This window comes from Leucoraja erinacea, chromosome 19 (assembly GCF_028641065.1).
Source record: "Leucoraja erinacea ecotype New England chromosome 19, Leri_hhj_1, whole genome shotgun sequence".
Lineage (NCBI taxonomy): Eukaryota > Metazoa > Chordata > Chondrichthyes > Rajiformes > Rajidae > Leucoraja > Leucoraja erinaceus.
The window spans coordinates 15,287,238-15,304,329 of NC_073395.1; the positions used below are offsets into that span (position 1 = coordinate 15,287,238).

The 17,092-nt window shown below is 41.6% G+C and overlaps 1 protein-coding gene across 1 annotated transcript in view; it reads right to left on the reverse strand.

The window, feature by feature from the left end:
• Positions 1-17,092, reverse strand: part of nup205 (nucleoporin 205) — a 76,478-nt gene that overhangs the window by 31,856 nt on the left and 27,530 nt on the right. Inside the window, exons 14-24 of the mRNA XM_055650363.1 lie at positions 16,820-16,870; positions 13,615-13,824; positions 13,184-13,283; positions 10,408-10,545; positions 9,457-9,646; positions 6,007-6,127; positions 5,248-5,329; positions 3,795-3,959; positions 2,940-3,064; positions 1,085-1,199; positions 683-832 (exon numbers count right to left, since the gene is read on the reverse strand). Coding sequence (XP_055506338.1) covers positions 683-832; positions 1,085-1,199; positions 2,940-3,064; positions 3,795-3,959; positions 5,248-5,329; positions 6,007-6,127; positions 9,457-9,646; positions 10,408-10,545; positions 13,184-13,283; positions 13,615-13,824; positions 16,820-16,870 — 1,447 coding nt within the window. The remainder of the gene's footprint in view (positions 1-682; positions 833-1,084; positions 1,200-2,939; positions 3,065-3,794; positions 3,960-5,247; positions 5,330-6,006; positions 6,128-9,456; positions 9,647-10,407; positions 10,546-13,183; positions 13,284-13,614; positions 13,825-16,819; positions 16,871-17,092) is intronic.

Here is a 17,092-nt window from a genome sequence, read left to right on the forward strand (position 1 = left end):
GCAAAAGTAAGTCATTGCCTTCTACTTCAGTAGATGAAAAGAGCTGCTTCATAAGCACACTGAACTATTCTGTATTTATGCTTACTATATTCTGTTGTGCTGCAGCAAGCAAGAATTTCATTGTCCTATCTGGGACACACGACAATAAACTCACTTGACTTGACTAAATCAAAAATAATGACTCCATATTAAGCTCGGAAATATAGATTTTAGGACGATCTGGTAGTTCTCATCATTGGGTTCATGAAAATAATCAAATTGGAAGTCATTTTTGAGCTACTAACTGCACTAAATTCCAAATCAATTTTGAGGGATTGGAGGAGAGGAGAATGTGCTTGTTAAAACAGGTAATGTAACAGGAAGATTTAATAGAAGCAGTCAAAATTATTTGTTTGAATAGAGAGAATTAATTTCCAGTGGAAGGAGAGCATGTAAATTGAGAACACGGACTCAAAGTAGGTGAAGATAAAAGGAGAGGAATTTCAAGTTGATACAGAAATTGGAATGTACCAGTTCGAAAGACCATTGGAATAATATTAAATAGTAACTTTCCAAAAGAAATAATAAACAAGGAAATCACAAGATTATAAAGTAGGTTGAGGTAGTGGCACTAATTATCTGATGACCGTGTCCTTCAATGTGGTATGATTTGTAGGATGCCTGTGCGCGCACAATAACTTACTGGTATACGAACGCATCGGCACATCGTCGAGCAGCAGATGGAGAAGGCGCTGTGTGTGAGAACGCTGCCGATTCAAAGATGTCACACGCAGTTCAATCCCAGCAGTCTTCATCAGCCATGACATCTGGTTCAAGGCTGAGATCTCATGGCCTGCAGAGAGGAATTGATCCAACATTTTAATAAAATGGTTATTTATTTTGACGCACGCACACTTTATTTAACACAAAGAACGTGGTACAAGGAAATCAATCAGCAATGCTGATAGTAAAGTCTAGCCTTGGAACAGGACAGAGATTAAGTAAAGGGGATTAAAAAGAGGGAGACAGTGCGAGGAAACAGGAACATCTACTGAAAAGAGAGAATGCAAGGCAGAACATAGGTCCTGCTCAGATATTCATTTACCTTTAACTGCAAAGGGTAGATGTTGGAGCTGAGAAAAGAGAAAATCCTGGCTTGTTCTCAAGTATCGCATGGTTGGACCAGAGGTATCAGAGTAAGCACACAGCTGGTAAATCACCTAGAAAAGCAGAGGTCACAAGGTGAAAGAACTACATATCGTTTAGGTTAGATTAAATCGGATCCAGTAACACTAACATTGATGCACTTAATATTGTTTTAAACAAGGTTTCGCTCCAGGCACTTTCTCCATTCTTCTTGCTGCAGCACTACCTACAGCAAATGGGTCCCTCTATGATGGCCTTTTATCAATGCCCATCCCAATAAAAGTGACCACAAATGTTCGAATCTGGAACAATCAGTGGGTCAAGTCGCATCCAAGTCCTCTTGCAGGCCCTTGACCCGAAATGGTGACCATCCTTTTGTCTCCATAGATGCTATATGACCCACTTTGTTCTTCCAGCAGTTTATCTTCAGATGGGATTGTGGGTTTGTTTTATGTGGAGATTTAGCAGACACTCTCCAAAGTTGGGATGAAGGAAAGGTGCTTAATGACGCATACAAAAGGCTTGACATGGTAGATGGGTTTTTTTTTCTGCAGATGGTTTGTTCAGCACCGGGTGTCAATGTCTCAAAATAATAGCTCAGCCATTCAGATTTGCAATGAGAAATTTCTTCAGCAGAGGGTATTAAATTTCTGGAAACAACACAAAAGAGGGCTGTGGAGGCTTAGTCACTGAGTAAAGGTCACCTCGTATATTCAATACTGCCGATGAAAGCAAGTAAGCCAAATTCCATTTTCACCTGGGTCACCATTTTCAAGGAGCTATGAACTTATATCCCAATTTCCCTCTATAGATTAATGACCCTCAAATTCCCTGCTGTTTACTGTAAATGTCTGACCAGTGTTAGACAACCCAAAACGCATTACCTCAGACTTATATAGATAAAATTCCACCTGTCACCTTTTAGCCCAACTTTCCAGCTAATCTATGTCCCTCTATATTCTTTGGCACCCACCTACTCTTTCTGCCACTCTACCTATTTTTGAGTCATCAGCAAACTACCATCCCAGACCAAAAATATCCTCATGGTGTCTAACCTGCCGAATGCTTCCAGCATTTGCTGTTCTTTAGATGTTAGATCACGTGAAATTGGGCATCATTTACTGGGCCAGATCCAATCTATATCCAATGTCCATGCCCAGGCAAAGACTTTTCAGAAAACCCACAAAGGATTTAGCACAGAATTCCTTCTTTCACCTGCATATCAAAGACAATTCCGCCATCAACATTGGAGGCAGTTTATACCCTCATTAAGTTACTTTTGGAACATCAAAGCAAAGTTCAACCATTCAACCCTCTGGAGCTTGTCCAACTTTTCAATTAGATCAAAGCAGATTTGTACCTCATCTTTATTTATCTGCAGTAACACCTTATCCCTTAATTCATTTATTGTCAAAAATCTCTCAAAATTGAGGTAAGATTTGGGTCTGGAATAAAAATCGCTGAATAAAAAGCTGGTCCCAATATTTTAACCATTAAACTACCATTTTGTGGTAAATTCACACTGGTCCATTGATGTCCTTTCAGAGGTGTTGTTACTTCTCAAATACTTTCCAAATGGCCTACAAAGCATTCACTTAAGAAGAATCTAGGGATAGGTAATAAATGCTGGGCAGGTCCCACGAACAAACAAATATAACAAAATAAGAACCACACAATTGTTTTATGTTGATGCTGAAGTACATGTCAGTTGGAAGCAGTTGTAAATGAGCATCAAAAATCAGGGGTTCAGCATATTCATCTACCTCTCCAGAACAGACACAAGTAACCCAGAGGACAGGATAAGCTGTTCCTACCTGGTAGCAAAGCTCGGCCAAATGGGGGGACTCTTTGACAACACTAGGTCCATTTCTTCCTTTCGTGCCCTTCTCAAGAATATTTAAAATGGAGTGAAGACAGGTTCGTGGACATCCAAGGACTCCTTATAAATATTAAAAATTAATCAAGTTGGACAAAATCTCAATAGATTATGACAGTCTACAATTTTTTTTATTTCAATCATATTATGCAGGGGCCGTGTGGTGCTGCAAATTATTGAATGAGGGTGACACAAGAGATGGAATGGATGAACATACAATGGTTGTGAGAGGTACTGTAGCTATTATGCAGCATTATCAGTATATTATCAAATACAACCCATTTTATCCTAAACTTACCTTGGGAAATGGCCTCTCTAAACAAACAACATTTCCAATGTCAGCATACAGAACATAGAGCAAAACAGCACAAGAAAAGATCCTTCCCACAATGTCTGTACCGAACATGATGTCCAAGACCTTTTCTTATCTAGTTGTACATAATCCGTAATCCCTCCATTCCCTGCATATCTATCCAAAAGTCACTTAAATGCCACTATCGTATCTGCCTCAACTACCGTCGCTGGCAGTAAGTTCCAAGTACTCACTGACCTCATAATAAAAAAAGATGGCCTGCAAATCTCTTTTAAACTTTGCCCCCTCACCTTAAAAAGTATGCCCTCTAGCACTTGATTTTTTTTTCATCCTGGGAAAAAGTTTCTGACGTTGACACTATGCCTATGGGAGTAAATTTTATCCCAAAGAATCCTCTTCAGTTATCCATCTTTGAAATAGAGTAACAGCTCCGCAAGTAAATCTGTTAACGCACAAGGAATAAAGCTAAGTTTAAGTTACCTGGATCTTGCAGGTTGGTAGCATTCACTGGTTTGCGGACTTCATAACCCAGCAGGTAGAATGCCAAGTTGGGTGCTTTCAGTTCCAAGGAATTTATCAGCAAGTTCAGGATATGTATCTTTATATTATGTCTGACCAAGCTGGATTTCTTCTCTGGAACAATAGCTGTAATGAGAAACTTGTGAATACAATGCAATAGTTTCTTGCCAGCAAGAATGAAGGTACATAAGAGTTGTTAAAAAATATCTGGAAGGTCAGTGAGAGGAGTAGGCAGAGGGGTGCAAAATAAAAACAGAAAAGGCTGGAAACATTCAACAGGTCAGTTGGCATCTTTGGAAGGGGAAAAATAATTTACATTTTATGTTGGTGAAGTTATTTTTAAATAGTGTCCTAGGTTCTTTACAAATGGTAACATTCTCACCATCCATCTTGTCAAGATCTAGGGTCTGAAACATGACAATCAACATCCCTCTCACTCTTTTTAAATTCAACAGATAAAAGCCTAGATTATGCTATCTTTCTGTAAAGATCCACCCAACAAATTAGCATCCTTCCTTAACTAAGACTAACACTGTACAAAACACTGCAGACATTATGCCTTAACTAGCTGAAGCACAAGCACCCTACTTTTCATTTCAATTCTCTCATTAATGAATAACATTAATTTTCTCCGCCTGCATAGGAGCCTTTTGCAAATTATGCAGAAAGGGCATGCATAACTCTGCAGTCTCTTACCATTTAGAATTTTTTTTTTTTAATTTTTCCTCTCAGTTCCACCTGCTCTTTATCCACCCCTCACTAAGTTCCACCAATCTGCTCCTGTCCATTCCTTCCTTTAAACTCTTTCACTGGCTTTCTTCCCTCTATACTCACAACCCCAAAACGCTCAGAGAATTAGTGGGCAACCTTAGGGACAATGCCTTCCAAAGGAAACATTCCACCCCCGGGAAACGTATATATATATATATATATAATTAATTCTGTAAACCTCATAACAATCCTTCTTATTCTTCTAAATTCCAACAGAAAAAGCACATTCTACACAATCTTCTCCGACTGAATCAACCCATGGCACAATAATGAATCCTGTAAACCAGACCTTTAAATTACTTCCTTAATTAAGGAGACCCAATGCATATAGCACTCAGTTGGGGTCTCGTAAAAGCCTTGTATAGATGTAGCATAACATTATACTTCTGGACTCTTACATTAAGACCAATACTGTTGTTCTTCTCTTAGCTTCCATTTCTTGTCAAATCTGGAGCCCCAGCAGGAGATTGTCAAGGTTGAGGAAATAAAAGTTTCCAGAGGTACAAAGCCAAAACGAGTTTATTAATTTCAATGTTAATTCATTTGCAGGAGAGTTTTACAGTATAGCGTGTATTTTAAATTCATGCATCAATTTTGTCCTCATTTTTAATCACAAAAATGTTTTCCCCACTTGAGTACCTACCATTTTCAGGTTGAATCATTTCCTCAGCACCTTCACTATCCAAACATTCCACAAAACCACCCATCAACGTTTCACTGGCAGTCTACATAACAACAAGAACAAATTAGTGTCAGAGGGATAAACACTTGGGAATCGTCCATTTGGGACATATGTCCATACGGTAAAAAATAACTAATATTAACTTCATTCCTATGCTCTGGTTGATCTTGCAATTACTGCAGAATAAAGGAGTTTGCACCAATTATTACATCAAATGGACAGTAAAGGTGGATGTCTGGAAGCTGGAACTAAGGAGCATCCTCTCAGGACAGAAGGGTGGCTATTTTGTACCGTGAATCTTTGGAATCCGTGGATATGCAATCATCAAGGCTATTTAAAGCTGTTCAAGTGTATTTTTGAGACAATGGGAATCGAGAACTGAAATGAGTTGGAGTGGATGGCACAGCTTCAACCATGATCGTATCAAATCAGATTAAGCTCATGTGGTCAACCCCTACATCGGTAAGTTCCTGTAAAGTTAGGTGCGTATCAACCATCCTACAAAATCAGCAAACACTCCTGGATGGTGCATGGATTAGGTATGAGGTGCATAGTAAGAGTACCTCTGTTAGAGATTCCCTCAGGCTGTTCTATAATAGTACTTATTCAATAATAGTTGATTGATGAAAAAAACTTTTAGATCAAGAGCAATTTAATATCCTAGCTATACGTATCTTAGGTTATGAAGCAGATCATAAATCATACACATGTGCATCTTACCTGGTCCTGAGTAAAGTCTCCCACAAGTTTCACCTGAATATTTGGATAGCGCGAGATATAGCAGAGAATTTTAGCACTTTCAAAGGCCAGATCAGGGTTGGTATTTCCATGGCACAGATAGCTGAGGAACAGGAGAAGCAGTTTAGAAGACAGTCAATATTTTGGTCAACAGCTACTTGATTAAAACCACTTTAACGTTGAGACATAAATCACAGATGTCCAGTTGTGGTACCAAGATGGGAAGTCAGCTTCAGTGTTTTGTGTGCTCGACCTGTTAAATTCAAAACATTCTCAGGTATGAGCACACCTATGTTCTCTTAATTAATTCTGATTAGCACACAATACTGAGGTTGGGAACAGAGATTAATTTCAAGCATTTTTGAAATATACCTGCTGAAGGCTGAATTCAGGAATTTACTGAGAGGGGAACGTTCAGCAATACAATAAGGAAAGGAGATTTGAAAAAAAAAAAAACATGTCCTGTGGACTAAGAGTAAAAGAATGAGAAGGGAGTGTCATGAACAAAACTAAATTACATTCAAATATTAAACTAATAAATAATTAATATAAAAGACCGGGGTTAATCTCTTTGAAATACAAATATATAATTGAAAAGATGGAGTAAATGAAAAGAAACTTGAAACAAAGGCATGAGAGTTGGAAATTATAAAGGTAAGTAGCTAATGAACAGAGAATGCTGGAAATAGTCAGCAGGTCTGGCAGCACCTGCAGAGAGACATTTCTGCCAATCAACAACGGCTGCCATCAGAATTTTGGATTCTTTTCTCGGGAGCATCAGAGGCTGAGGGATGACCCAATAGAACTTCAGAAAATTACGAGAGGCGCACAGAATGGATAGCCAGAGTCATTTTCACACGGTAAACTGTCAAATATTAGAGGACACAGGTTTATGGTGAGAGGGGGAAAGTTTAAATGAGACATGCGAAGCACATTTTTAATTTTAAAAAACAGTGGTATGTGCCTGGAACCTGCCAGGCAAAGTGAGGGAAGCAGATACAATAACACCATTTAAGACGCATTCAGACAGGCACATGAACAGGCATGCGATGGTGCGATATAGACCGTGTACAAGCAAATTGGAGTAGATTAAATTGACATCATGGGTCAGAAGGACTATTCCTGTGCTATAAAGTACAATGTTCTATGTATACTTGAAAATTAAATACACCTTAAGAGGCAGAGAAAGAGAGGTGGGATGCAAGGATGATCAGGGTGGAAGAAAGAGTGATTGCACAATGAAATGTGTAATAGCAGTCACCCAATCAACATTTGTTTCCCCCCAGAAGTATAGGGCACCATATGAGCAGTGAATGTGCTTAATCAGAAGAATTCTCATTTCAGACTTCCTGTATTCTATCCAAATTCTCTCAGTAATTTTGGTGCGTTAGAGTTCAGTGAACTTTAGAGTTTAGAGTTCAGAGTCCCAGCAGTTCATTATCTAATTAATAATTTGGATGAAAGGAGTAACCAAAAGATACCATTGTTTGCTGTCAGTAGTAAGTTATGTGACAGTGAGAGTTGTGAGAGAGATGAAGAAAGATCTGCGAGATGAAGATTGTGTAGATTTTGGCCTTCCATTACAGCGATGTGATGGATGTTTATGTAAATTATGTTGTGTCTTGGGTCTATTTGTTGAAATGTAATGTATGGCTGCAGAAACGGCATTTCGTTTGGACCTCAAGGGGTCCAAATGACAATTAAATTGTATCTTGTATCTTGTAAAAGGAAGTGGAAAAGGCATGGCAAATGAAATAAAATATGCACAAATTTAGCCAAAACTCATGTTGGTCATTAATGTTCAGTTGGGCCTGGGTATTCTCGGAAACAAATCGTTGAATGGTAATGTGCAGGTGCAACAAACAATTTGGAAAATAAATTCTCTGTTGGTCTTTATTTCAAGAGGATTTAAGTGTTAATGAAAGATGATCTCAGTGAACCATACAAAATATTTAAGGGTAGATACAGGATTAGTTCTTCCCCTGGTTGGGTGTCTCAAACCTGGATTACAATATCAAAATAAGTGGACTTTCATGTGGGCAGTGAATGCTGGGGATTATCTAACCATGAGAACTCCAGAGGTTTAATCTCTGAATATACTGAAGAGAGATTGATGTATTTTTAAATATTAAGGGAATCAAGGGATAGGAACTTGGAGCTGAGGTAAAAGATCTGACATGATCTTAATGAATGGTATATAGGGAACGGCTGAATGGCCTTCCACTTAACTTTCAAAAAAGAACATTGCTTGTAGGAACATGGAAAAAGGGAAGAGGAAGGAGTCTTTGTAGATACCTCATGAGCTATCTACAAAATGTGTGATGGGCCTCTAGTTCAGTAAGCCCGGACGGGGGGGGGAGAACCGCAACTAGACCATCCCCGGTTCCCCCCCCCCACTCCACCCACACCCAACACTCGAGTGTCCCAACCCCAGCTCACCTCCGCCTCTCGCGCCGGGCCAACCGACAGCCCGGACCGACAACACCAGCGGCCCCAGACCCACAGCCAGCCCAACTCCAGCCTAACCCGCTCCAACTCCAGAGGAATCCGCTCCCCAATGGGCTGCTACGGCGATAAGTGCCAGTTCGCCCAGGGCCTCAGCCGCTACCCCAAGTACAAGCCATACCTTGCACACCACCAGCTTCTGCCCCTACGGTACCCGCTGCCACTTCATCCACAATCCCGAGGAGGAGCGAGGGCCCCGGCCTCGCCTGCGTCAGAGCGCCAGCCTGGGCTCGGCCTCCTCCGGCCTGGCGTTCGACTGTGCCGTGCTGTGGGGCTGGCCTTCAGCCCCGACCTGGAGTTGGAGCTGGCCCAGACTGGGCTTGGGGCTGGGCAAGAGAAGTGGAGCAGGTTGCTGCTGCCGCCAGCACCACCATCACCAACAGTACCCGCAGCTCCAGCGGCAGGAGCCCGTCCGCAGACTTTCTCTCCGACCAGAACGACTCCAGCAGCAGCGGCTCCGAGTTGCCCATCTTCAGCAGGGTCTCGATGTCGGACTGAGGAGAGGACCGTGGAGGCGGAGGGCTGCCGACCAACCCAGCGGGATAGGCAGAACCAAGCTGGATGCAGCAGCTGCAAGTCCGGGGCCGCCACGCCAACCTAAAGCCACCCCGGACCCCTCCGGACAGGGACGGGATATCGGCGAGGGGACGGGGACGGCACAACAGCAACTCAACAGCACCCGCAGCGACAGAGAGCCGACCCCGACTACGGACGAAACGCAAGCCTGCACACAATGCAGCACCACCGTTGCCAAGACTGTTTTATTACTAGCGACCTATGACCTGTGCAAGCGCAGTCGGAATACCAAACTCGCTTATTGTCCTTCTTTAATGTTCTATCCTTCCATTATTCCAAGATATGATCGCCCAGTTAGGAGTTTTATATATTACTAAGAACCATGTGTAAAATTTACGGGGTATGACTTACCGGGCAATGTTAACAACATGGTCAGCTTTTTTGGTGCGTGGATTGATGCCTTGCAGCAGTTGTTCAAGGGGTGTAGCTATGATGGAAGAGTGGCTCTCTCTCAGCCAATCCATGAATTGAATCTCCTTCTGCAGGGCCAGCTCCAAAAGACCCAAAGAATATTCCACTGCCTTTTCCAGGAGCTTTTTACCTGAAACATTTTTATAACATTTATAACTTTGTACCTGAAACATTTTTATGACTGTGTTTAACAACATAGAACATGCAGGTATTCTGAAGGTGACGCGGGATGTGTGTGTGGGGAATGCGAGGGAAATATAAAGATGGAAGGGAGAGAACGAGAGAGAGAGAGAGGTTAGGTTTATTATTGTCACATGTACCGAGATACAGTGAAAATCTTTGTTTTGCATTCCACCCAGGCAGATGACAGCGGGAAAGTTGTTGTTCTCGAGCCTGCTTTCAAACATTTGTATCTTTTGGCCAACAGGAGAGGGGAAAGGGGTATGCGTTTGGGAGGGATCCTTGATCACATTGGCTGCTTTCCTGAGGCATTGGGCATTGTATACATAGGCAATTGAGAGGAGGCTGGTCTGCCTGATGTGCATTGCATCTGTATAACTGAAAGGAAAGCCATTTTGTGCAAATTTTCTAGGTGTCTTGTTACAAATTAAGAAACCCAACTCTTTTCTTAATAAAATAACAGATATAAGAAAACCTGAGATTGATGAAAATAGTTTTGCATTATTGAAAATGTGACATAAAGAAGGAGGAAATATTAAGTCATTTTTAACAGCATGGATCAAGGGAGCTGCAGGGCCTGTCTCGCAAGTTAAATTCTGGCTCGCAAGTTAAATTCTAATAGCACAGCTCTGAAATATATCCATACAAAGCAGTATTAAAACACATCAGCACCCCAACTCATGTCTACACTGTGTATTGTTCTTTGCTTACCAGGGAATGGTGCACATGTGTCTAGCAGCTTAACTCCTTCCTCCAAAAGGCTCAGGCAAAGACTCAGCATTGGAGAATCATTCAACAAGTGAAACATCAGATTGTATCCTGGAGACTTGTAGGCAGCCACCAGTTCTCCTAGGGTTCAAAGAAAAGGAGTAATTCTTTTCGATAATATATTTTTTTAGAGTTTGATATTGTATGACTGCATCATGAAAATGGCGAGAATAATCTCAAGATATAATTAAAGACACAGACAAAATTTAATCTGCAAGCTGCTCAATGCTGTGGTTGCTCAGATCTGGACATTGTAGTTATTTTGTTTCATAATACTTCACTTAATAGTACATGGCTTCCTCCAGCAAGCCCTGACTGGAAGGAAATTTCACTGTGTGTCTGCAATGACTGGGCTGACAACCTTTTGTGGTTTTAATACAGGCTGGAAAAAATGTGCCTGTTGGCTACCAAGGTTTATGTGGAAAGTTGTAAGCTGTTCCCACTTAGCTTCCAGCACAAATAAGAAATGACCAAGGGTAGGTTAGTCAGCCTCTCAAACTCATTTTACCAATCAATAGGTTTATCACTGATCAGTAAATATGTGAATACACCAGTACCTTAATTCGTCATTATTATAGATTGTAAATAATCAAGGCAAAAAAACTGTGGCACCCATTCGTTATCAATTGCCAATCCAAAAATAACTGGTTAATCACAGTTCTGTTTTCTGTGAGATAACCAATCGTTTACCCATTTCATGATATGACCAACTGCATGTGCTTGAATCTTATACAGTAACCTATTATGTGGCACCTTATCAATGCCTTTTAGGCATTGAGCACATACTGGTTCTCTTTTATTCACCATGTTTGTTATATCTTCAAAGAACTCGAGCAAATGTTTTAAACACGTGATTCCTTTCATAAAAGCAGGTTGACTTTTTTTTTTTTTTTTAATCCTGTTTTTGCTCCTTTAATGTTGGATTCCAGACTACCTAGAATTGTAAATGCTAATTTAACTGACAAGTTTCCTAATGGATATTGTGGTGTTCTCATTCAAAGAATTCTGTCATCAGTAGCCCACAATGTAAAGAGTGTCACATCACTACTGTACATAGATTATTAAATGGGGTGGAGGTTTATTTACTCAATATGCTGCGCTGATTTGTGGGCTGTTTCACTCCCTAATCCAGAAATATTAATTTTTATCAGCATAAATCTCAGATGAAGAAGGATTTACAATTCACATTTTACTTTCAACCCCAATGAAGGATAAATTACATGATGATTGGGCAAATCCTACAATACGACCATTAATAAACCAAATTCTTTCCAGCTTACAAGTATGATTCCCTTGATGTACTCCAATCTTAGGAATGCTCAACATTCATAGAACATAGATCACTACATCACAGGAATGTGACCTTCCGCCCACAATGTTTGTGTCGAACATGCCTAGATAAACTGATCTCAGCTGCCTGTACATGAACCATAACCGTCTATTCCCTGCACTTCCATGTGCCTCTCTAAAAGCCTCTTCATTATCGTATCTGTCTCCACCACACCTGGCAATGTGTTCCAAGCCCCACCACTCTCTCTGTATAAAACGTTCCCCCTACATCACCATTAAACATTCCCCCATCTGGTGCTGGACATTTACACCCTGTGAAAAAGGTTCTGACTGTCTACCCTATCTATACGTCTCATAATTTTATATACTTCGAGTCACCCCTTAATCTCTGCTGCTCCAGAGGAAACAATCTAAGTCTGTCCAACCTCTCCCTACAGCTGAAACCCTCTAATCCAGGCAGCATTCTGACAAAACCTCTTCTGCACCCTCTGCAAAATCACCACATCTTTCTTGAAATGGGACAACCAGAACTGCACAGAATACTCCAAATGCAGCCTAACCTACAGTCCAGTGGAGCTGCATCATGACTAGCATTTCATATGCCTTCTTTACCACCCTATCTACTTGTTCTGCCAATTTGATGACCTATACCCGGAAGTGGCGGCGCTGGTGAACGGCTGCCCTCGCCTGAGGGGTAACGGGTTTTCCCGTCGGGGCGTGTTGTTTTTTTTTAGAGGGCAACGGTTTCCTGTAAGTTTTTGGCGCGGGGTTGAGACGCTCACGTGTGGGGACCCGGCTCGGGGCTGAAACAGGGCTCTGGTGGCTGAGACGGCGTTCGGGGCGGGGATGCTGAGTTTTTGTTGTATCCCCCTTCCTCTGCCTCCGTTCCGGGTTCAGAAGCCGCGGGCTCAGTGGACGACGTCGTCAACAGCTGTGACCTCGAGGGACTGGAGGGCGGCAGCTTCAGGACCACCCCGGGCCGCGGTGTGAGGGCGGCCCAGTTCGCGGAGCTCGGCGAGCCGCGGGACTGATTTGACTCTCATGTGAGGGGGGTATCGCCTCAGCGCAGGCTGAGACGCTCCCGTCGGGGAAGAGACTGCAGCCCTAAGATTTTTGCCTCCATCACAATGAGGAGGTGCTTGGTGGACTCACTGTGGTGGATGTTAATTTGTGTTTACTGTCTATTCTGTTGTTTATTATTGTATGTATGGCTGCAGCTAACGACATTTCGTTCAGACCGTAAGGTCTGAATGACAAATAAAGGATCTAATCTAATCTAATCTATGAACTTGGACTCCAATATCCCTCTACCCTTCAATGCTTTTAACGATCTTGTCATTAACTGTATGCTCCCAAACACTCATGCTTGCCAAACTCCATCTGCCATTTCTCTGCCATTTCTGCAGCTGATCTATATTCCAACACTTACCTTGAAGCTCCACCATTTGGTCGTTAAAATCATCTGATCGTGGCTCATAATCTCTCAGTAGTTTGTAGAAAACTTCAAGTACAACTTCAGCCACCTCCCACTGTGGAAGATCATACATGTCACAATCAGTATTATCTTACAGATCCCAAGGACTGATTCAAAATATTGAGGAATCTGGAAATCTGTGCAGAAAATGCTGTAAACTCTCTTAAGGCCATGCAGCATCTATGGAATAAAGCTCACAATTGGCATCTCTGGAATAACCCTTCCCTCCCTACCTGTTCGGACATAGTGACCTGCTAAAAATATTACCCACATTTTTAATTTTACATCAAAGAACTGATATCTAGGTGCATAAAACAGTGCTCAATTGAGGAACATGGACACAATAAAAAAAACTTAGCTTTGCTTCCAAAGTCGAGACTTCTCACCTTTTCTGCAGCTCTCCTGTACGCTCTTGTTGGAAAGCGAAGAAACACAGAGTCCCTGAGGAACCGGAGATATGGATCAAATCCTGGAGGGCGGAGTCCTGCTCCAAGGTTTGTGGGGAAAGAGCTTTCAACCAGGATGCTTATTAGGTAACAAAATGATCTGGTCAGAGCATACTCTTCACTGCGAGATTCAATTTCATTCAGCTCCACCTGAGCAAAGCAGAATAAGTCAATTAAGAATCTAAAATCACACTCTGAATAGACAGAATTAGACAGCAGTGTAGTCATTTGCGCTGTTATTGATCAATCAGCTCTTTGAAAGAACTATCTTGATTGCTTCCATTCCTGGTTATTTATCCCATGGTTCTGTATTTTCTTTTTTAATCACATATATCCAGTTTCCTGCTGAAAGAGCTTCCAATGTCCATTGCAGGCAGTGCATACCAGATCTTAATAACTCAGAGCAGAAGAACTTCTCACCTCGACACCATTTCCATCCAGAGGTGTGCACAAACATAAAATTAAAATTCAACTGGATCACAGGCGTAACAAACCAAGACATTGACGGCCTAACAGAATGCATTACCCATTACATCAATTTCTGTTATGATGACATCATGCCATCCAGGGTAATTCGTTGCTACCCTAATAACAAACCATGGATTACCAGCAGCCTGAAGGCCTTACTAAATGAGAAGAAAAATGCTTTCAGGGAGGGCGACAGGAATAAAATCAAAGAACTTCAAAAGGAACTGAAGGTGAGGATTAAGGAGGGGAAAGAAGCATATAGGCTTAAACTAGAACGACAGCTGCAGCAAGATGGAGTGAAGCAGGTATGGGCTGGAATGCGAAAGATCACGGGCATGAAGCAGAAGGGTGGTACACTGCATGATGGCGAACAGAGTTTGGCTGATGATCTGAACAGAGTTTTCAACAGATTTGACTGCCCCACACCATCCCAGCCTCCCCCACCTGGTCTGCTGACCATTGCTGCTTCCTCTCCACCTCCCCCTCTCCAACACTACTGAGATGTCACCTCTTCCCACCTCCTACTCCACCAGTAGCCCCACCTATGACTCTTCATACTGCTCAGGTCAAGATGATGCTGGACAGACTGAAGCCAGGGAAAGCAGTGGGGCCCGATGACACCAGCCCAAGGCTACTGAAGACTTGCTCTTTAGAGCTGTGTGGTATTCTAACACACCTATTCAACCTGAGCTTGCGTCTACAGAAGGTCCCAAGGCTGTGGAAAACATCTTGCCTGGTACCTGTCCCAAAGAAGACCCATCCCACTCACCACAATGACTACAGACCAGTAGCGCTCACCTCACATATTATGAAGACATTTGAGAGACTTGTCCTCTCCTACATCAGGACTAGTGTGTCAACTCAAATGGATCCTTTACAGTTTGCATATCAGCCCAACATCAGTGTCGATGATGCCCTAATTTACATGCTGCAGAGGGCGTACACACATCTGGACATCCCTGATGCATCTGTAAGGATTACATTCTTTGACTTCTCAAGCGCCTTTAACACAATTCAGCCCCGACTGCTAGGGGAGAAGATGGAGAAGATGAAGGTAGATCCATTACTGGTACTGTGGTGTTTGGATTACCTTTTCTTCAGACCACAGTACGTGCGCCTACAGAACAATGTCTCAAGCACCATCCTGAGCAGCACAGGGGCTCCACAAGGAACTGTGCTGGCTCCATTCCTGTTCACCATCTACACAGCGGATTTCCAATACAACACCAACAGCTGCTTTTTGCAGAAATTTTCAGATGACACAGCTTTGTCGGCCTCATCAAAGGGGGCAATGAGAAGGAGTATAGAGATACAATAAACAACTTTGTGGAGTGGAGTGCACACAATAACCTCCATCTCAACACCACAAAAATAATTTTGCATTTTTTTAGTATTCATTCATTGTATTTTAACTTATTAAGTATGGAAGCTATCTGAGGAAATGTGTGGTGTTATGTCTGTCTTGAAGCTGTTGTGGCACTGTAATTTCCTGTAAAGGGTTATTAAAGGATAAACAAACAAACAAAAACAAACAAACACACCAACACTGGCTGCCATTATGGATTTTCATATCTGCTGGCCACATATAATTATGCCAATCACACTATTCTTGCGAGTTAAATCCTGGATAAAGTACCGAGCCAGGCCAACATTGTACTGCCCAACCCAATATGAACATTTTAATTTAAATGCTAATCAGACTTGAACCCAATAGACAGTTAGGCTGAGGCTATTGTGAATTGGGGTGATGATCACATGGGCAAGAATTGCCACTGCAAGAGTGGAGGTAGAAGTATTGACTTTGGCAATGAACATGATTTGGAACTGGAAGCTCAGCTCAGAGTTAACCTCTTGGTCAAATAAAATATCACGAGTGTGAAAAGTCTGGTTCGGTTAGAAATTGCAACTAGGTAGTAGGACTAAACCAGCATTTCTGTAGCAGGAAATTAAAAAAGGAGGTGTTTCTGTAGCAAGAGTTAAAAAAAAGGCTTTGTGTCACATCTAGAATAATGGAATCATGAACAGGAAATCTAGGTGCTTGTTTCTCATTTCTCAAGTTAACATCTATAGAGGACCCTAAACTGCACACAAAAATAATCAATTCTCAAAGGTGGGAATTAAATCGAAAAGTGAAAAGAAAAAAATGCTAATACTAATCAACCTCAAGGGCTGGCTGACTGTTGCCTCAGCCGTCCTAAGAGGCAGAGACAGTTGAAGTCAGGTATTTAAGTAATTAAGAATGAAAAAAAAGTAATTAAAATACCTTAAACTATGAGAAATTAATGAAAAAAAGTTTAAAAAAGAAACAAGCCAGTTGCATTTTTAATGTTGGCAAACCTCCTTCAAATGAATGGTCTGTAACAGTTATACCAAGCACTGAATCCAAACATTCTGATACGGCACAGTAAATTATTTCCATCATTTGCACTTCCATTTTAAGGTGAGAAAAGTCTATAAAACACTCATTCTCATCCCATCTGTGGATAATTTATTTCCCCAATCCGTCAGCTCTCCCTTCCTGTGCAGCTGGTCAGAGCATCCAAAACACTGTTTCCTCCATTACTGGCATAATACCAATCCTGAGCAACTGCGAGAAATCTTTTGAAATACTAGTCACATATTTGATAGCTTTGGTCACCTGCTCATTCAGTACAGCTTTTATCTTGCAAACACATACCTCAATTCCGGTGTCTTGCCTCTGACTTGGGATTTTAACTGTCTGCAAAATCTAAAAGATAAAAGTAACATTGTTGAAAATGTAATAGTTATTATTGTAACGTCATGACAATGGATTGCGCTGAAGATAACGTCAAGATATGCACAACTGATGTCACAAATTGTTTGGCACTGATGTAGGAGAAATCAAGCCCTAATGACAGTCTCACTTTGGCTTTGCTTTTTCATTTTAGCTATGCTGATTACCACACCACTTTAGCACCAACAAGCTTTT